This window comes from Phyllobates terribilis, unplaced genomic scaffold (assembly GCF_046119375.1).
Source record: "Phyllobates terribilis strain yellow unplaced genomic scaffold, ASM4611937v1 Scaffold_9__5_contigs__length_417890890, whole genome shotgun sequence".
In the NCBI taxonomy this organism is placed as follows: Eukaryota; Metazoa; Chordata; class Amphibia; order Anura; family Dendrobatidae; genus Phyllobates; species Phyllobates terribilis.
The window spans coordinates 140,471,370-140,493,490 of NW_027362769.1; the positions used below are offsets into that span (position 1 = coordinate 140,471,370).

A 22,121-nucleotide genomic window follows, 5' to 3' on the forward strand; every position below is an offset into this window, starting at 1 on the left:
GGTGTAGAGACTCGGGGGTAACTACCACTTTGGGGTACCCATTGTCAGGCTCACAGGACGAAGCGGACAAAGTATCGAGTACCGGGTGTAGAGAATTCTCTCTCCATTTGTCATCGAGTGGTATCCCGGAGGATTCAGGAGGCAACAGGGGGTCCTCCGCCAGGTAGTAGAGGTGCACAGACTCTGAGGTAACCACAGCTTTGGAGCATCCTTGGACAAGCACACCGGTTAAAGTGGGTGAAGCATCTGATGCCGGGTGCAGGAAGTTCTCCTGTGTGGAGTCTGGATGGGCAGAAGTCTCTTCGGGCAGGAGAACTGGTGCACTACCCACGCACATTACCCGTTGGGGCTTCTCCGGGATACAGGGAGATGAAGCTTCAGTAGGGACTTCAAGGTTGGGGTCAGGAGGTCTCATGGAGGACAGACCCTGGCGTGACGGCTTGCCTCTACGTCTAGCACGTCTGGACTGCCTCTTGAGGTTGGGAGAAGTATTCCGGAAAGCGTAGTCACCCTGTGAGGATTCCGGGTGGGCAGTAGTCTCATTGGGCTGGAGGACTATTGCGCTACCCACACACATTACCCATTGGGGCTGCTCCGGGATATTGGGAAGTGAAGCTTCAGCAGGAGCCTCCGGGTTAGGATCATCGAAGACCATTAGAAAGGCCACCAGGAAGGCCATTAGGTCCAGGAGGATCGGATCCTGTGTTTCATATAGGGGGTTGATCCATTCCAAGGCATCACCCGCCAGGTAAGACATAATGAATGCCACCTTAACCCGATCGGTGGGAAAACATAGAGGGTAGAACTTGAAGTGTAGCATGCATTGCTCCACAAATGCACGACTTTGTCTAGGATCCCCATAATAACGTAGCGGATCCGCGGGAACGAGAGCAGATAGATCCATCTGGACGGGTGCGTAATTCGCCTGGAACTCAGCTAAAGGAAAAAAAAAAATTATTTATTTATTTTAATGCATGTATTCGCTGGAAAACTTCTCAGAGAGCGAAGGCCGTGGGGCTCAACGGGAACCATGGCCTGAGCATGCTGTTATGCACACGCCCGGGCTGAGCGGCGTGTGCGTGTGATTGTAGTGATTCCACTGGACCATGAACCGGAGAGTGCCTGGAGGGGCGTGACTAAGTATCTGGCCGATCCGACCAAGATGGCACGACGGCATACGACGCCAGTGCACCAGGGAGAAACCGGGCAGAGGGACCAGGTGCTACTCCAGGTCAAACTCCGGACACGGGGGTTGACCCACACAGGGATTACTGGATCAGGCTGGTTAGGCTGGCGCACAGACTGGAGGGTATAGGCAGGCACGACTGGTATGCAGGCAGGCGGGTAAAGGCAAGCGCAGCTAGAGTGCAGACAGTGAGGCACTAGCAGGTAGGAACACAGGCGGGATAGGACCCAGTACACACTGGGACTCAGGAACAATACAGGTAGAGGGGTACAGGCAAGCACAGCTAGAGTGCAGACAGGGAGGCACTAGCAGGTAGGAACACAGGCGGGATAGGACCCAGTACACACTGGGACTCAGGAACAGGCAGGTTAGGCTGGCACAGACTGGTGGATATAAGCAAACACGGCAGGTATGCAGATGGGTGGATACAGGCGAGTATGCAGGCAGGGAGGTACTGGCCGAAAGGACGGGCTGGAGCACAGAAAGGTTAAGACCCAGTACAGACTGGGTCACAGAACCGCAGATGCGGTAGACAACCACAGCAGAGAGGGAACGCCCGAAGCGGTGGGCAAGAACAGAGCAGGACGGGGCTGCAGGAGCAGCGGGCAAGAACAGAGCAGGACGGGGCTGCAGGAGCAGCGAGCACAAGCAGGGCAGGACAGGACTGCCGGAGCAGCGGGCAGAAGCAGGGCAGGACAGGACTGCCGGAGCAGCGGGCAGAAGCAGGGCAGGACAGGACTGCCGGAGCAGCGGGCAGAAGCAGGGCAGGACAGGACTGCCGGAGCAGCGGGCAGAAGCAGGGCAGGACAGGACAGGACTGCCGGAGCAGCGGGCAGAAGCAGGGCAGGACAGGACTGCCGGAGCAGCGGGCAGAAGCAGGGCAGGACAGGACTGCCGGAGCAGCGGGCAGAAGCAGGGCAGGACAGGACTGCCGGAGCAGCGGGCAGAAGCAGGGCAGGACAGGACTGCCGGAGCAGCGGGCAGAAGCAGGGCAGGACAGGACTGCCGGAGCAGCGGGCAGAAGCAGGGCAGGACAGGACTGCCGGAGCAGCGGGCAGAAGCAGGGCAGGACAGGACTGCCGGAGCAGCGGGCAGAAGCAGGGCAGGACAGGACTGCCGGAGCAGCGGGCAGAAGCAGGGCAGGACAGGACTGCCGGAGCAGCGGGCAGAAGCAGGGCAGACTAGAACCGCCGGAGCGGTGAGCAAAGGAGTCAGAGCAGGCTAGAACCGCCGGAGCGGTGAGCAAAGGAGTCAGAGCAGGCTAGAACCGCCGGAGCGGTGAGCAAAGGAGTCAGAGCAGGCTAGAACCGCCGGAGCGGTGAGCAAAGGAGTCAGAGCAGGCAAGGCTGAGTAGGGGGGACAGGGCTCTGTTCACACGGAACAGACAGGAAGGGAAAGGAAGAGCCAGACACCCACAGGGTACTAGCAGAGAAGTAGCGAGTGGACCACAAACTCACAAACGGGAGTACAGAGACAACAAGCAGGAGTTAGGTACGAGTTCAGACTCTGCAGAAAAAGGAAGGGAACGGACATAGAGGCAAAACAGGTAAAGGATAGGAGAGAGTTCAGACTGGAACTGAGTGTACGGAGGAGACCAACACTGCAGCGGAATACAGGAGCGGGTCTGGGAATACGGCCCCCAGAGAGGCAGGACGAACAGGCAAGGAGCGTGTTCAGACGGGACAGACAAGATACAGGAGCGGGTCTAGGTAATCAGCCCCTAGAAGGCGGGAGGAACAGGCTAGGAGCGTGTTCAGACAGGTCAGACAAGATACAGGAACAGGTCTAGGTAATCGGCCCCTAGAAGGCAGGAGGAACAGGCTAGGAGCGTGTTCAGACAGGCCTGGAAATACAGCCTCCAGGATAGGCAGACAAGAGAACACAGAACGGGACCTGGCACCTTCAGAGTGCAAGCACACACTGAATGAAACACTATGCTCAGGCAGGGATAGATGGGAGCAGCTGAGCTATATACCAGGTGACAGACAGCAATAGGCTGAGGACGCACAAGGGGTGTGACCCACAGCAGGTACAAAAAGCAGGAAGTGATCGGGCGCCGCCCTTAAGCAGCAGAAACAGACACAAACAGACAGCATGGAGGGAAGCCAGAGAGACATTCTGGACAGGAGATCAAGTGCGCGCTCTTGCACAGTGGGAGATGGACCACTATGCAAGGACGCCGCCAGGTATGTTACACATAATATAACAATATAGTTGTTCTTCAAGGGGGAAACGCGGGCAATATGTCAATCTCCTTACACGTGATAGGTGGAAAGGTTGCCGGGCTTGATTGCTGCTTCTTTCCATGCCCAATATTCGATCAGGCAGGTGAATGGAATTATATTGACATTTTCAAGGCTTTTTAATACCATAATCAAGGGCTCATTCAGACGTCAGCTTTTCACATATACTGTAAGTGTTTTTAATGGATAGAACTAACTCCCTACAGTCTGTTTCAGAGACCGTGTCTTTTTGCGGACAGAGTGGTCTATACCAAACCTCAAACGGGGGAGATGTGTAATTTTTTTTTTTTTCCTATGGATTTAAAAGTAAATCTAGCTAGAGGATTTTCCCTCACACCTCTCAAAAGCTGGAAAAAAAGGCCAAAAAACCCCTGCATAAATCTCTCATCGCTGGGGGACTAACCGTAGGGACCCCCTCAGATCCAAAGAACCAGGGCTCTGTGTGAATGTAGCAGTGATCGCTCATATACACTGCCGCTCATTCTTAATGGGACCGTCTGAGATAGTGGAGCGCTGCACTCGGCTGGTCTACTCTTCAGCACTCCCTATAAGACTAAATACAGCGGATGTGCATATGCTCAACCATGGCTCCATTCAGGGGCGGACATATCATTGCTGCGACCTATGCAACCGCACAGGGACCCAAGATGTCAGGGGGCCCATTTATACCTCCAAAGCAGGTGCAATTTGTATTTTTAGGAGCTCTTGGGCTGCAAAGGGCCCATATATTCTTGCACAGGGGCCCTTTTCTGTATGTGTCCGCCAATGGCTCCATTCACATGGTGCTTTTCAAAGCCCTGGCTTTTGGGATTGGAGAGGTTCTCTGCAGTCAAACCCTCAAGTGTTGGATAGGGGATAACGATAGAACTTGAGACAACACCTTTAAAAGATAATGTTCAGCATTTGAGAAATCCCTGATAAGTACTAGGGGGGAAAAGGGATATATTCAACTTGTACTTTTATTGCATATACTATGGATGTGCCAGTAAATATATTGCATTTAGGATTCCACCAGCGAGCCCTACATTTGTATGGGAAATCTGACAACCTCTCCATTGAAAGTGACACATGACCGGGCCCCGTTCTTGAGATACATGCAAGCCCGATTTGGTGGGAACTGCATTTACTATACACTTATGGGGGGGGATACACCATAAATTTTAGGATGAAATACCACTTTTAAGAAATTACTGAACAGAAATGTTAAAGCCTTACAGCCTGTTCATGATTCTTCAAAATACTGAGACTGTTCATTGGTTTGATGATCTGATTGTCTAGGAAAACCATTCCATCAATATATTCGGTGGGGTATGTAATTGTTGCCTGGCAACAGCTCTTTTTGTTTTGGGTCGTGGGCTGCTGTATGTTGTACATGTCGCCAATAAAGATGATTCTTAATGATGCGTGGTCCATTGGTTTTCTTACTGTTCATGTATTTCTGCGTTCACGCTGGACAGTTACCGTTACAATGGCCCGGATACTGGTGATGGTGCCGATAACTGTACAGCCGAGGAAGGCCCTTAGTTATCTCTATGGTGATAATGAAAGCCGGAAATGGCCGCCACTACAGATCCTGTACATTTTCAGAGATTCTTTAATGGCAAATCTATTAGGTGGTGCCATATTAACGCTGGCTTAATACAATGTTTTGATGAAAAAATTACGTTTTTAATGTTTGTATTGTTTGGGAGGTGAGGAGGTCCGTGTATACCTTATGTTTCATGTAGTTAATAATCTGTGTTCCCATAGACTGATCCCTCATCTGTTCTAGTCTATGGTGCTAGACACATTCATATTTTTATTTTGCAGACTGATTGTCGACAAAAAAAAACAAAAAAACACTCTTGTTTCTGATCAAATTTGCAGAACAAAATGGAGTCCACGAAATGGCAATCGCATGTCATCCATGTTTCATCCGAATGTTGTCTCTTTAATTGGAAGAAACCTAATTATTAAAAAAAAAAAAAAAGCCACGCGGATGGCGAAAACGATCACATGGATTGAATATGCACAAAAATCTGATTCAGCATCCCAATTAAAAATGGTCAGTTTTTGGACTCCCTAAGGCCTTGTTCACACGTACATGAAAAATAGCACCAGTGTCATCAGTGTTTTTCACAGATGGCTAAAGAAATAAATAAATGACAAAGCTTCTCCTATACTTTGCAATGTTAAACACTGACAACACACGGACGGCTCACTGATGCAATCCATTTTCTGAATGTGCTTTTTCACGGAACCATAGACTTGTGTTGTATCCGTGAGAAAAAAAAACCTGATACAACACGCGTGAGCAACGCTGATGTCTGAAATGAGACCTATTAGGGCGTCTTAACCCCTTGATATATACCAAATGTAATTGTACATCCATGTGAGGGCCCACATGCACGGATTGGGTTCGGGAGCTATGCCTGCTCTATAGGCAGCAGATGACGGCTGTGTTGTACTGCTTGTAACTGGAGCAAACAAAGCTAGCTTTGATTGACAGCGGCATCTATATGGTTAAACAGCAGGCTTGGTTGCCACTGAGCGCGTGCATCGGCACTTGCAGTGACTCAGTCGCAGGGAGACTATGGGATGCCATGTCCGTGCAGGGAGCATGGTTACAGCTGACAATCGCTATACACAGAGCAGTGACTGAACCTGTATGGGCGCCAACCCCTATGGCTGAAAGAGCGAGCCTGTCGGGAGGAATAAAGTTAATTTCTTCCTTGCAGCGGGGCTCTAAAAGTGCCAGCATCAAGCAGGTTCAGAACCTATTAACCTGCAGATATGGGGTTAGTGTTTTTTTCCATGTGATGGGTTCCCTTGGAAAAAAAAATGAAGTGAGAAGTAAAAAAATAAAAAATTTAAAAATTCAAAGCCTCTCCCCTCTTTTTTTTTTTTTTAAATTTTGCCTTACGAAATGAAATTCTTTACATTTTTAAATATCGCTAAATCTGCAAAAGTTTAATCTATGAAAATGATTATAAAAATGTAAGTTATTTAACCCATGTGGTGAACTCCCAGAATTGCTGTTTTTCAGTTGTTGTACCTTCCACAAAAAAAACCAATTACCCCCAAAATGGTATCAACAAATGCTACAACCTGTTATACAACAAGCAAGCCCAGCAAAATTAAAAAAAGTACAGAGAATGGCGACAAGTAAGTGTGTGTGTGTGTGTGTGTATGTACATTGTTTTCCTTAAGAAGGTGGGATAATATAATTTATTTTTAGAATTATATATAATATTATAAAAATAAATTTATAATTATATATAATATTATAAAAATAAATTATATTATCCCACCTTCTTAAGGAAAACAAACAAACTAATAACTATGAAAGTTGTGTATTGCACTAATTGTTTTGGCCGGGAAAATCTTATTGTTGGGTCATTTTTACCGCTGATTTTACTTTGTTTGAACTGAAGAATCTCTGACCTAACTTTTGATGGTAAAAACTGATCAAAAACACTTATGATCCTTTGACTTTTCTCATATGTTGAAAAAAAAAATCACTAACGTGTGACTGAGCCTTTTATGGAGCCTAGTAGTAGTAAACCTTATTTTTAATGCCATTCAGTGTATGAATATCTTACATATACATTGTAGACAAAATATATTCTAGTACATGTTTTATAATCTTAAGCACACTGATCACTTGAATACGGCTTACTAAGGAGAGTGTCTCTGAGGAGGTTGTGTTACAGCATTATATCCTAGGGAGTAAGAGCTAAACTTAGTGGCCGCTAATTGTTAGGTGAGTTAGTGTAGCCGTTCCCCTTTTCACTGTTTCATCATCCTGAAACCTAAAGTTGTTTTCATCAGTGACAAATCCACCGGTGACTCTTGTCTTATGTCTCTTACTTTGTGTTCTTTCTTCCTTGGCAATGAAGATGCTGTGAATCTGTAAACTTTAAATCAATGTTCAAAATATTGATAAATAAAAAAATTTAATTAAAGTTGTCACTCTATGGTCATCACTATTGCACTGTAGTCTTAAGGTCATGGGTTCTAATCCATTCTCCACACCAAAAACTACAGAGAGGTTAAAGGGTTGTTGCCAAAATACCAGGTTATCCCAGATCTTTTAGATGTGGGGGGGTGGGGGGAATAACTTGCTGCTTGTTAGGGATCTGACTGCTGGGACCTCTAGCGATCCCAAGAATGGGTGTCATGCATACAGGTGGTGCACGTGCTTCATGGACCCACTGGGCAGGGCTTGCCCAGGAGGGGGCCAAGCTAAGGAGCTACCTGGTGTTCCCTGGAGCTCCTGACTGTGGAGTCGGACTTGAGCGGCAGGTAGCCGCCAGGTACCACTCCTAGGTAGCCCCCAAGGGTCAGGTACGCTGACACGGACTAGACTTGGAGTAACTTGGCAAGACAGGATACAGACTCTGTTCAGACTGCACAGGTTCTGGATCCTCAGGCAGAGCGGATACTGACATGGAGTCACAGACAGGGCTGTATTCAGATCCTGGAACAGGCTCCCATAGTATGGACTCTGGAACTCTCTAACCGGGACTGACACAGGTGCAGGTTCAGGTACCGCCGGAGCAGCTTCAAGGTTCAGATACCACCAGATGCGGTTTCATGATTCGGGTACCGCCAGATGCAGTTTCAAGTTCAGACCCTGGCCACACAAGGACTAAAGGTTCGGGTTCAGGCTCTGGCCACATAAGGACCAGAGGATTCATGTACAGGGACTGGGACCTGACAACTCACTATTTGCACAAACACTCACTAAAGGGAGAACACTGCTCAGGCACCTACCTATTGGGGAGGGTGCCTTTTATACAAGATACCTCCCAGCTATTGACTGGGGGCATTTTCAAACTCTGAGCGCTGCCCCCTTTAAGAGCAGGGGAGCATGTGCACGCAGCTAGGGAAGTCTGTGCGTCGTGCACAGAAAGCAGTGGCATGTCCCGAAAGACAGGTAGGTGACTGTGCCGCTGCAGTGGTGAATATGTCGGCATCCCTGCATGGAATGGGAAGGGGAACCGTGCAGGGGCGCCGGCATTAGCATTACAATGGGGCTCTGCAGCCGTGTCTTGAATGGAGTGGAGGTGCCCTCTACTCTATTCATTGTCTATAGGGCTGCCGGAGAAAGTCCAATTTAGCACTCTGATTTTCCCGGCAGTCTCGTTGACAATGAACGGAGCAGAGGTCAAACATGGGCACCTTCACTCCATTCAAGACCAAGCTGCAGAACTCGCTTCTGGAGTTTGTGCGCCCCTTTCTCAGGGCACTAGGGGTCCCAGATATCAGATTCCCAGTAAGCAAAAAGTTATCCTTATCTTGTGGATAGGGGATAACTTATTTTGGAAATGACCCTTCAGTTGGCCTCCTTTTATCTGGCCACAATGCAAACATAATATAATGTGCTGCAGAATATGTGGGCACTACACAATTACAGAGAAATTAATATTTTTTTTTTTTTCACTAATCTCCAGTAAGTTGAAATCTTTTACATGTCCAATATTCACCATCCGAGAACGGACTGAACTGCCCGGACAAGCCGCGAGCCTCCTGACCAGCACTCAGTAGTCTCGGAGGCATATATTTTGATGCTTAGACAGAAAATCTGACTTGGACAATTATTTTACTTTAAAAAATTCTCCATGTTCACAGCACTGAAAAAGATCAGCATATTGTATCCAAAGGGAAAACAGAAGGAAAAAAATCCTGCTTGTTCTTCTTCCCTCTCTCTCCTCCCCTTCTTCTTCCCTCTCTCTCCTCCGCTTCTTCCCTCTCTCTCCTCCCCTTCTTCTTCCCTCTCTCCTCCCCTTCTTCTTCCCTCTCTCTCCTCCCCTTCTTCTTCCCTCTCTCTCCTCCCCTTCTTCTTCACTCTCTCTCCTCCCCTTATTCTTCTCTCTCTCTCTTCTCCCCTCCTTCTTCCCTCTCTCTCTCCTCCCCTCCTTCTTCCCTCTCTCTCTCCTCCCCTCCTTCTTCTCTCTCTCTTCTCCCCTCCTTCTTCCCTCTCTCTCTCCTCCTTCTTCCCTCCCTCTCTCTCTCCTCCCCTTCTTCTTCTCTCTCTCTCTCCCCTTCTTCTTCCCTCTCTCTCCTCCCCTTCTTCTTCCCTCTCTCTCCTCCCCTTCTTCTTCCCTCTCTCTCCTCCCCTTCTTTTTCCCTCTCTCTCTTCCCCTTCTTTCTCCCTCTCTCCTCCCCTTCTTCTTCCCTCTCTCTCCCTCCCCTTCTTATTCCCTCTCTCCTCCCCTCCTTCTTCCCTCTCCCTCTCCTCCCCTCCTTCTTCTCTCTCTCCTCCCCTCCTTCTTCCCTCTCTCTCCTCCCCTCCTTCTTCCCTCTCTCTCCTCCCCTTCTTCTTCACTCTCTCTCCTCCCCTTCTTCTTCCCTCTCTCTCCTCCCCTTCTTCTTCCCTCTCTCTCCTCCCCTCCTTCTTCCCTCTCTCTCTCTCCTCCCCTTCTTCCCTCTCTCTCTCTCCTCCCCTTCTTCTTCCCTCTCTCTCCTCCCCTTCTTCTTCCCTCTCTCTCCTCCCCTTCTTCTTCCCTCTCTCTCCTCCCCTTCTTTTTCCCTCCCTCTCTCTTCCCCTTCTTTTTCCCTCTCTCTCCTCCCCTTCTTTTTCCCTCTCTCTCCTCCCCTTCTTTTTCCCTCTCTCTCCTCCCCTTCTTCTTCCCTCTCTCTTCTCCCCTTCTTCTTCCCTCTCTCTCCTCCCCTTCTTCTTCCCTCTCTCCTCCCCTCCTTCTTCCCTCTCTCCTCCCCTCCTTCTTCCCTCTCTCCTCCCCTCCTTCTTCCCTCTCTCTCTCTCCTCCCCTCCTTCTTCTCTCTCTCCTCCCCTCCTTCTTCTCTCTCTCTCTCCTCCCCTCCTTCTTCCCTCTCTCCACCCCTCCTTCTTCCCTCCCTCTCTCTCCTCCTTCTTCCCTCCCTCTCTCTCTCCTCCCCTTCTTCCCTCTCTCTCCTCCCCTTCTTCTTCCCTCTCTCTTCCCCTTCTTCTTCCCTCCCTCTCTCTCCTCTCCTCCTTCTTCCCTCTCTCTCTCCTCCCCTCCTTCTTCTCTCTCTCTCCTCCCCTCCTTCTTCCCTCCCTCTCTCTCCTCCCCTCCTTCTTCCCTTCCTCTTTCTCCTCCCCTCCTTCTTCCTTCCCTTCCTCTTTCTCCTCCCCTCCTTCTTCCTTCCCTCCCTCTCTCTCCTCCCCTCCTTCTTCCCTCCCTCTCTCTCCTCCCCTCCTTCTTCCCTCTCTCTCTCCTCCCCTCCTTCTTCCCTCTCTCTCTCCTCCCCTTCTTCTTCCCTCTCTCTCTCCTCCCCTCCTTCTTCCCTCCCTCTCTCTCCTCCCCTTCTTCCCTCTCTCTCTCTCCTCCCCTTCTTCTTCTCTCTCTCTCTCTCCTCCCCTTCTTCTTCCCTCTCTCTCTCTCTCCTCCCCTTCTTCTTCTTCTTCCCTCTCTCCTCCCCTTCTTCTTCCCTCTCTCTCCTCCCCTTATTCTTCCCTCTCTCTCCCCTCCCCTTCTTCTTCTCTCTCTCTCTCTCTCTCTCTCTCTCTCTCTCTCTCCTCCCCTTCTTCTTCTTTTCCCAGCATGAGTCATCATTGCAAAAATTCCTGGAAGGGGGAGTTGAAGAGGGGAATGATAAATGCAGGTAAAATAGACTTCCTGTTTCTACATAAAGCAGAGAAAAGAGAAGAATTAGCTGGGTAGAAAAGTAAAATGAGAAATTGCAAGTACACAGTGCTATATAATATGATTACTGCAATATATTAAGAGCTGTGCTTTAACCACTAAAAATTACAGCAACTTCTTAGCTCCTGGGACCCAAACTTGTCTGCATAGACATGATACAGCAAGTTATGCATGGTTGTCCCCCTATGACAGCGTTTTCTTGCAGCATTGTTTAAAAAAAATGAGTCCAGAATGCTACAGAGATGGAAGATTAATAGTTGCAAACCCATTTTTCCTTTTTAGCATGCAAAACCACAGGTATTTTTATTACGGTATTATTAATATCTGCCTGTGTGCCCGTACTGTACCATTCATATCACGCTGTATGGAAACTAATCTAATTTCCAGCTTCAGTGACCTTATAAGCTCCAATAGGTCTGCTTACCAGCCTGCTCATTGTGTCTGTTTTTCATATTCCTATTTATGCCTAGGAAAAGCATGTCGTTGTATAATCTCAAGCTACATTTCTTTAACCTATAAATATGATGTGAGGGTTTTGGGTTTTTTGTACGCCTCCATGGCCGTGAGCTTACAGCTGGTTTTGGATTTCGCAATGAAAAAAAAAAAAAAAAATTAAATCCTTTTCTGTCTGTGGATTTCAAAGCAGAGCAATCCATGTGACCTCTAATAGGGATAGCGTGCCCTTGACAACTGATCCCATAAATCCATTTTATCTAGTCTATCCCCTATGCAAATTAAATAATAGATCTGCAGCAGCAGGCAGCACGCTGGCAGATTGCAACTGGTTTTCATCGCTATCCGTTCTCTTCTTACAAGAAGGCGTTATGTTTTTTTCTAAGGGTGGAAAGGCATAATGTTTAATGGCAGGTAAGTCCCTAACATATGGTGGGGAGCATCCATGTAAATGAAACGGATGAGCTCTGGGGGGACTTCAGCCAATCGGTTACCAAGGGCAGGCTGTCCTTGGTGGTCACTGTCCCCTCCTCAGCTAAGCTAGTGTGATTTTTAACAATTAGGCCACCATGAAGACCACTTGTCTAGTGCAGTACAGCTATTTGCAGCTGCTGCGGAACTTTTTGAAGGTTGGACTGATGTCAGTCACTGAATATTGTCACCCTTTTTCATATAAGACTCGTGCTGGGATTGCAGCTTTAGCCACAACACAAATCACACAACCAAAGATCGCCCTATACTGCTGCTACAGCACAGGATAACGCTGGTGAACGCATCACCATGCAACCTGCAAGTAACCAAAAAAATCGAACCGCTTCCAACAATTTTTTTTATTTTTTTTATTTTTTTTGTTTTACTCCAAAAACTTCATTAATGCTTTGAAAACTCTTTTGGTTTTCCAATAGAAATTAAAACATTTTGCAATTTGAAAAAAGAGACCTTTGAACCTTTTTTTTTTTTTTTTTTTTTTTTTACCTTGAGACTCTGAAAATGCCTTTTGAGCAAGAAAAAATAAAGTGCTTGTCGTCTATTTTAATCATATTCTAATGGGAGCTGCTCCAAACCAGGTGCTGTCAAATCAAATGCCTGCAAAAAAAAAGCTTCAGGAAGAAGTAAAAAAAACTCTTCCAATAAAATTTTACCTTCAAAAATTTGCAATTTTTGAACGCCTTAGGCTATGTTCACAAACTGCGTTTTTGCAGCATTTTTTTATGTTTTTATTACATAGCTGTGTTTTACAGTACCAGTAAAGTCTATGAGATTTCAGAAATCTCATACACACACATTGTTTTGTTTTTTTCCTCCAAGACTGTTTTGTCAGAGCTGTGTTTTTGCAAAATGCATAGTGTCCCTTCTTTTCGGCGTTTTTGCAGCATTTTTCACCCTCTGAAAGCAATGGGTAGTGCAAAACACGCATCAGGTTTGGCTGCGTTTATGGTACCAAAACCTGATGAAGTTGAATTAGGTTATTTTTTTTATGCACTAAACTTTATCAGCAAGCATAAGAGACAAATGTACACTAATAAAAACGCAGCAAAATCTCAGCAAAACCTGCTTTATTGATGTTGCTTCTTTACTGACGAGAGCAGGTTTTGCCTGCGGGAAAAAAAAATGCATCAAAAACACAATGTGTGAACATACCCTTGGTTATATTCATAGTGAGTTTAAGGCTATGTTCACATGTGGTGTTTTTGGTGCATTTTTTTTTTCTGGAGGAAAAGAAGCTGCGTTTTACAGGACCAGCAAAAGCTGTAAGAGTTAAAATCTGCATGAGATTTTCTTTTTTTTTTGTTGGTGAACACTGCAGCGGTTTTGCAAATCTGAAGCATGTCAATTCTTTCGGTCCTTTTTCTCAATGGTAAGTAATAAAAAGATGCTGCAAAAGAAAAAAAACAGAAAACAATGCTGCATTTTTGGTAAATAAAACTAACTTTATTAACGTCCACTGTATACAAATCACATCTGGAAAAAAACACAGCAAAAACAGCTACTTGCTGCATTTTATGCACCACGTGTGAACATAACTTTAGCGTTTTTCTGAGAAAATGGCAGAAGGTAAGAAACCTTTATATTTATATACAATCTTTAAATTCCTCTCCATTATGTTTGGAGCAAAACCTACAATGGGTCCCACTATATCACATCATCGAAGGCTCCAGATTGCTTAGATTTACTTTCCTCTGTCCTACATTGGTTTCAAACTAGGGTTTAGATTAGTTGCAGAAGTTTCAATCAGTTCAATTCTCTTGAAGGCAATGGTAGAATTTGTTAAGTTCCAGATTTGCAATGACTGAGAGATTTATATTTTGGAGAATGGACAGGACTGTAACATTTGCAAAGGTTACATCTACATGAGACTCCCGTGGCCATTGCTTCTTTGCAATGAATAGGTTTTATAGGCAATTTTAAAATTGGAGAACCCAACAGGGATGTGTTAGAAGAGAAGGATATCTAGCAGATCTGATTATTACAGAACACGCTACTGCAAATCTAATTGTACAGATGTGGTGTGAATGGGTAGATTGTACAGATGTTGTATTGCAGATGTTTCGGGTGAGACGTGTTGCAGGAATGATGCCATAAAATGTGTTTACTACATAGGGAAGAGGAGCTGGAGATCTTATTGAATAGATGAGTTTGTGGGGAAGATGTGTTGCAGACCTGATTGTGTAGATGTTATGGGTGCGATGTGTCAAAGATCTCATTGCTTAGATGAGATGTAAAATTGATTTGCACATATCTTATAATGAAGTAGACGTGTTGTAGAGCTGATTGTACAGATGTGTTATGGGGTGGTTGTGTTTCAGATCTGATTGTATGGATGTGTTATGGGGTGGTTGTGTTTCAGATCTGATTGTATGGATGTGGTGTTGTGCTAGATGTATTGCAGATCTGATATTAAAGATGTTTGGGTGAACATATTGCAGATCTGTACGAATGTGGTAGATGTGTTGTAAATCTGATTATATGGATATGTTATGGGGTGTCTGTATTGCAGATCTGATAATAATAATTTTTATTTTCTATAGCGCCAACATATTCCGCAGCACTTTACAAATTTTAGGGGGGACTTATACAGACAATACAGAATAAGCATATCTCATATCGAAAGGAGTGAGGGCCCTGCTCACGAGCTTACAGTCTATGAGGAAATGGGGGAAACACAAAAGGTAAAAAGTACATATATTGTATAATGCAGCCTTGATATACTAAATAGGATAAATAATAATACATGGACTGGTCGCCTGTAGTATGTGTGCAGTCCTGACCGAGGCTATTAAGTGCATGGTTGGTATGAACCTGAAATTGAAGATTTTAATATGGGGGAAAACTGGGACGGACAGATAGTGTGTGGAGGCGATACGCCAGTCTAAAGAAATGGGTTTTTAGGATCCGCTTGAAACTGTGGGTATTGGGAATTAATCGAACTGTCCTGGATAATGCATTCCAAAGAATTGGCGCAGCGCGCGAGAAATCTTGGAGACGGGAGTGGGAAGTTTGGATTATGGAGGATTTTAGTTTAAAGTCATTGGCAGAACGGAGGGCACGTGTAGGGTGGTAGACTGAGACAAGGGAGGAGATGTAGGGGGGTACTGAAGCATGGAGCGCTTTGTGGGTAAGCTTTGTGGGTGATAAGTTTAAATTGAACTCTATATTGGATGGGCAACCAATGCAATGACTGGCACAGGGAAGAGGCATCTGAGTAGCGGTTGACGAGATGTGATTGTACAGATGTGTTGCTATGGGGTGAATGTGTTGCAGATCTGATTGTACTGATGTGTTACTATGGGGTGGATGTATTGCAAATCTGATTGTATGTATATGTTATGGGGTATCTGTATTGCAGATCTGATTGCACAGATGTGTTACTATGGGGTGAACATATTGCAGATCTGATTGTACTGATGTGTAAGGGTATGTGCCCACGTAGCATTTTGCAAGCGTATTTAATGCGGAATTTCCGCAGTGGAAACGCTTGTAAAACGCTTGGTAATCCGCACCCCATGGTCCCCAATGAGAATCCGCAAGTTCTATGCCCATGCTGCAAATTTTTCCGCAGCGTTTTTGATGCGCTTAAAAATCCGCAGCATGTCAATTAATTTTGCGTTTACGCATGCGGAATTGCCTTTGCAATGCAATAAAAAATGCAAAGTAATCCCGCATGTCGAAAACGCGCGAAAAACGTGCGATAAACGCTTGCGAAATTCCGCATGCATTTTTCCGGGAAAGGACATGCGGAAATGAAGCGCAAGTTTTCCGCAACGTGGGCACATAGCCTTACTCTGGGGTGGATGTATTGCAGATCTGATTGTATGGATGTGTTATGGGGTTGATGCGCTGCAGATCTGATTGTACAGATGTGTTATGTGGGTGGAGGTGTTGCAGATCTGATTGCACAGAGTGCCAGATCTGATGGGAACATCATAGAGGAAACAGACTTGCTCAGGGCTCCCAATAAATAATAACTTTAGAAGTAACCCTTTTCAGGAGTTGGATAAGTGCATTCAGGTTTGAGCTTCTCAAGCAGTTCTGCAGCAGCTGAGGAGTGCTCTGATTTGCCTGCAGAGTGGATGAGAGTAGCAGGAGGCCGTCCATCTCTGTGGCCCCAGATCTGCCTCCAGCGCTGCAGCCAGTCCCCAGCAGTTCCCTCTCTGAGCCGCCTGCTCGCTGCTCTCACTGCTGAGTACAGGAAGGAGGTGATGGCTGCACTGAGGAATGTGTGGTATGCCTGGAAGACGCGACCATTCCCCTCCGGGGGGGTGGCTCACAGAGGCTGCTGCAGTTTTACGCTAGTTGGTCGGGGTGATTCGGCGGTTATCGGCAGCTCGTGTAGTCAGTCTCATGTATAGTATAGTAAGTATGTGAATAGAGACTGAATGAGCGATTATCTGCAGGACAATGGGCGCTGTAGTCAGGCGGTTCCCCCCGGCGCCGTGTGTTGGTACGCCCCGTGGTAGGTGGGATCGGCTCTGCGGGGAAGTCTCTGGCAGATCAATGAAGTCGCTTTGATGACAGTGTCGGCCAATTGAGCGGAGCGCCAGGGGCACACACAATAATAATAATACAGGGGCTTGCAGTTGTCGCTCGGCCGGGCCGTGTGTCGTGCTGTGCGGGCAGACGTGCAGGAGACAGCCGGTGTGCTCGGTGGCCGCCTGCATCCCGGGCGGCGCGGACTTGGGGAAACTTACATACAAAGTTGCCTTTATCTCTGCTGGAGGGTACACACGGGCACAGCGAGGCTGCGGGATCCGAGCCCGGACCAGGAATGATTTTTCCAAGTAGCAGTAACCCTGTGAGAACCCCGTATAGGAAGCAGGTGAGGAAAATCGTCATCACATCTGCTGATCTGGTCGTACAATTCTGATCTGACGACCTGCTTTCTGCATAAAAGATCTTTATTGCTTTATACAGGTCTGATCTGATGTGTGCAGAAGTGATATCCTGTCTGGAAATGCAACCGATCTGATTGTACGGATGAGGAGGGTGGCAGATCTGTGATGATGTGCTTTCATGACTGTGTTGGAAGATTTTTATCCTTGTCATAGGATCTCATTGATGTCTTGCAGATCTCGTGTACTGATTGTACAGATGAGTGATACTATAGGGAGGGCGTGTTGAAATCTGCAGGACATGAGATCATAAGGTTCATTGTACAGATGTGTTGCAGATCTGATTGTACAGATGAGGGTGGTGGCAGATCTGATGATGTGTTTACTATAGGGAGGGCATGTTGGAGATCTTATCATACACATGTGATCTCATGGATGCCTGGCTGATTGTACAGATGTGGTGGCAGATCTGATGATGTGATCTCCTGGGTTACCCTGGAGGGGAGGACATATTGCTTTATAGAATTGTGATCTTCACATCTGTAATATCAGATCCTCGGCACTGATCTCCAGGATGTCTAGCAGATTTCGTGCCTTGATTGTACAGATGTGATCTTATGAGTTCCTATGAGGATGGATAGGCTGTTGATCTGATTGTATACAGTGTGATATACATGTATCCACTGGTGTTCTGCATTGCTATAGGTATACAGTATGGGATGTCCTGACTGTCTATTAACTGTGATAGTGGATATAGTTTGTATATTGTATGTATGTGGGCAAAATACTTGGGTCTTGTATGGTTGCAGACCATATACCATCAGATCTGCTGGATATAATACATATAGCATCCAACTTTCTGTATGGATCATGCAGAATAGGGGATGTGGTTTCTAGATTGTCACATATGGACACTGGGAAAATAAAGGTCCAACACAGAGTTGGATTATATATACTCCAATAATCTAAAATACAGTTCTGGTTTATAAAAAAAAAATATATATATGGACCTTTTATATCCCTATAGTCAATGTGACAATCTATAAACCACATCCCCTATTCTGCATGGTCCATACGTGTGTGTGTATATAAATTATAACTGTGCTACTATAGAGTTCTCTTCTAGACTCAGTATATCCAGCCTTGCAGAACCTGAGTCATTGGAAAATCCTTGTGATCATATGTCCTGCTGGCTGTGTACTGTCCATGGGCTCTGATCATCTTCATCATATGAACAGTGAAGGTTGTAAGTGATCTGCTCTCCCCAATGTATCTGAACAGTGGGTGATGTACGCTTCATTATGTCACAGATACAGTAATATATTCGGGGCATATGCTGCGGTCACCTTGCCTTTTATTACAGCAATGGCTTGTCTCATTTAGAATATGTCGTTGTTGAATCTCTCTTGCCAGATCCAATGCAATCTTCATGGTTCAATCCAGTAAATATTATAATAACCATCCATACTAGTATGGGTGAAATTTTGGATATAACACCAAGTTGCATTTTCTTAGTACAGATGATTGTGTATGGATGGTTAGTGGTGAATACAAGATTGTTACAGATGTTTCAATATATTTGGAAACTCTTAGAGATGCATTTTGTTTTAGTTTGTTTATTTTATTAAACAAATGTAAATGTTGATATATTGTTTAGTAAACTTTTATATAAACACATGTGTTGCCATTTTTGTTTATTCATTTGTTACTTTTTGTTTTTATTAATATTTTCACTTAAACTGTTGCTTCATTCAGTGCAACAAAGGGAAAACCCATAAAATGCCATTGTATGAAACACACCCTGCCCTCTGTAGCTACACTGTAAAGGGCAAATTGTTAGTTGGGGTGTACAGTATTTTCTCACTCCACCTGTAACTCTTTAATTAGGTGGTTCACCCTTTACGTTGTCTATGTTCCTGTATTTGTTGTCTTGAGCACCATTGAGATGCAGAGAAAAAAAAAACTGCTGAGGGTGAGGCCTCTTACTGGAAGGGCTGTACTGTGTGCGGATGTGAGTTTTCTGCCTAGTCTTGTCTATGCAGATAAGATTCAGTGCATATATTCAGAGACCCAGGAGGCTCTGTGAATCAGCAGCACTTACATTTTTTTTTTTTTGCTTCTTGCAATGGGCCAAAAATGAATGTGCGGGCATTATTCTGCCAGGGTACCAGTGACGTTGGTCTCAAAGCTCTTTTATGTTCCCATTTGGCTAGCAGTTTCCATACAAGGGTTGATGGGTCGCCAATCAATTGTGTTGTATTGTCCTGCACTTGCTCCAGGAAAGTCTCATCCGTGTGACAGTCTCCGGCACAATCATTTTTTTATTGACCGTTTTATATATGATTTTATAAAGATAAGGGAAAACTTTACTTGCATAGGTAAAAGCCAAGATGGATATCGTCAGTATGAATGGAAAAAAAAATTGCATTTTTTTCAATTTTTGACGGTTAATGTTGCTTGTATGTACATAATAGTAAGTGGTCTTGTGTGATCTTTTATTTTTTACTTTTATGTAGCGCCATTAATTCCACAGCGCTTTTAGAGACAGTATCATCGCTGTCCCCATAGGGAATCTAGATTGTGAGCCCCAATCAGGATGTCTTTGGAGTGTGGGAGGAGCCCGGAGGAAACCCACGCAAACACGGGGAGAACATACAAACTCCTTTCAGATGTTTTTCTTGGTGGGATTTGAACCCAGGACCCCAGCGTTGCAAGGCTGCAGTGCTAACCACTGAGCGACCGTGCTGCCCATTAATAAATATTTGCTTTAATTATTTTAGACTTCTCCTTGAAGTCTGTGCTTGTGTTTCATCATTAAGGGAGAGGTGACAGCTTTGCCCTCTGCTCATAGCCTGGGAATAAATGTGGAGGGGGATGGTCTCTCGTGACTGCTGTTTATACGTGACTGTTCAAATCAAAACCAGACTTACTGGAGAATGTAATAAAACAGTATAACAAATAAATAAAAATCTGCTACATTCTGGGTGGTACGGACTTACTGACGCGTTTCAGAGGGCCACCTATTAAATGTTAACGTGAGTGCATTTAGGGGTGTGGACTCTCCTTGCATCATAAGTGATGCAGTTCCAGCAGAAGGTATCACGTTTCTTTATAACCATAATATATTTGTCTTTTTGTCTAGTTTAATATGGCAGCTTTCGTTCTGCATCACTTGGGAGCTTGACACTTTTAATGCATTCTAGATGGAGAAGGTGTCCAGAGATGACAGGTGCTGAGCTTTCTCTAGAGGGGTCACACATTTTAGGGCTTAATTGCTCGGTACCTACGTAAGAATTTAGTTGAGAACAGATTGGCTTGTTTGTAAATTAATACTTTTAGAATATCAAGTTAATAAAATACATTGTATCCTCTCATCTAGTGATCTGGTTTATAGACTTTTTTTTTTTGGAATTTATTTTTTTTAATTTTTTTTTCCTTTTTAAATTCCTTTTGACAAGACTGTAGTGAAGGCTGTCCTTAAAGTTCCAGAATGCAGATTATGATGTGAACAGACATTATGCATTCCTGGAAGGCTCTTCATTGCCAAAGATTTCTTGACCCGTAAAGTCCTTTCCATTCTGTAGGATTTCCTGTCTACCTTTATTGATGGGAACATATGCTTCTAGTAAAGAAAAATGTAGGCTGAAAAAGTAAGAAAGCAGCAAAAAGAGAAGAATGCTGGCAAGAAAATGTTGATTAAAAAAAAACAAAAACATTTCTCCAATATTGCTGAATGAGGAGTTAAAAACAGATTTAGAAATAAAGTAAAAATTAGAGTTTTTTTCTTTTGTTTAATCTTTGGCGTAAAAGAAACAATTTATCTTTTAAAGTAACTCTGTTATTAATATAGATAAGTAGAATTTTTGTAGAGAATGTATTTTTTTTACAATGCTAAGCTTTCCAACCAGTCGGATTGAATAATAAGATTCACTCTGTTGATCAAAAATATGTAACAACTCCAATTTGCAAATTTTGATCTTTTAATGGTAATGCTTGCATTTATGGTTAAAAAAAAATGTAACCAATTGGACAGCAACAGTGGAAATGACTTTTTAGTAGATAATGTTTCCAAAAGTTGTTACTGTTTTGTATTTGGTCTGTTGGACTTTTATTTTGAATAATTGTGGAAAGCTAGAAAATGTCTTATATTTTTCATAGGGCACATATATGTGCCAAAAGAGTTTTTTATATTTTTGAAGAATCTCCTACTTGTATACATTTTTTCCTTTTTGTGAAATATTTTTTTTTTTTTACGTTTGGAAGTGTGACAGATGGGGCCAGTTGTGTGGCATATGTTAATACTTTGTTTGGATCATTCTAAATAAAATCTCCTCTTTTGAAATAAGTGTTTCTCCTAATACGTTCCTACTTTTGTATCGGAAGTAAAAGGTTGACCCGCTACATAGTGCTTTGGGGAACTGGTAAACCTTTTACGTACTATAAAAACCTAAAAACGGTGTAGACACTTTTGTATATACTTATTTTTGCAATCTGTCCTGGCGTACCTACACAACTATCTGCCATCAGAATATTGTAGGAATGTGCAGAGCAGAAATTGACAGATGTAATTGTACTTGTGTGTCCTACACATCCCATTCTGTAAATTGCCCTAAAGGGTGTGAAATGTACAGTATATCATTGGGTTCTATCCAGGGTGACAGAGAAGGACGTCTACTCCCACCACACCTCCTATTCAGCGTCCCAGCTGCCAATGAAGCAACCACTGTACTCCAAGTGCCTTGAGTTAATAGACAAAATATCCAATGTCCATAATCCCATCCCAGCAGGGAGGGTTGGCGGGAACATTTTGTTTGGCAGTAAACATTCATTTCCTATGCATGAACAGAATACATGGCTCTTCGTACTTGAAATCTATCACTTGACATTCATAGCTGTGCCATTTACTGGAAATCCAATTAGAGCATTGTGGGATCTAAAACTTTTGCAAATGTGACTAATAAGGTCCGCTCCATGTGTTTTTACTAAAGTGGCCCTAACTCTTATCGCCCTTGCAAACATTGACTGTTACATGGGATTTTTTTCTTTCTTTCTGCTCTGTAATCTGTTTGCTTTAGTTGATGACCCCAGGTTGTAGGGTGGGGAGGGTTCAAAAGAGGCGACAAAGAGGTCAGCAAGCCTGGGTTGAAAAATAAAAGAAAGACCAATTAAAAAAAAAAAAAAAAATTACGCTTGATAATAGAATATATGTTGGTGCTTTTGTTTCATACTTGTTTTTTTGTTTTGAATAGATATATTGTGTTTTGTTTTTTTTTTATTTTTTTTTTTTTAAGCCTGGCTT

At 44.5% G+C, this 22,121-nt stretch overlaps 1 protein-coding gene across 6 annotated transcripts in view; it reads left to right on the plus strand.

Moving 5' to 3' along the window:
* Window positions 1-22,121, plus strand: part of RBMS1 (RNA binding motif single stranded interacting protein 1) — a 383,160-nt gene that overhangs the window by 213,521 nt on the left and 147,518 nt on the right. The window contains exon 1 of one of the 6 annotated variants that reach the window (XM_073647073.1): window positions 16,446-16,809. The exons of the other annotated variants lie outside the window; for them this stretch is intronic. Coding sequence (XP_073503174.1) covers window positions 16,759-16,809 — 51 coding nt within the window. The 5' untranslated portion in view covers window positions 16,446-16,758. Of the gene's footprint in view, window positions 1-16,445; window positions 16,810-22,121 lie in introns of those variants that run through there. 6 annotated transcript variants of the gene reach the window in all.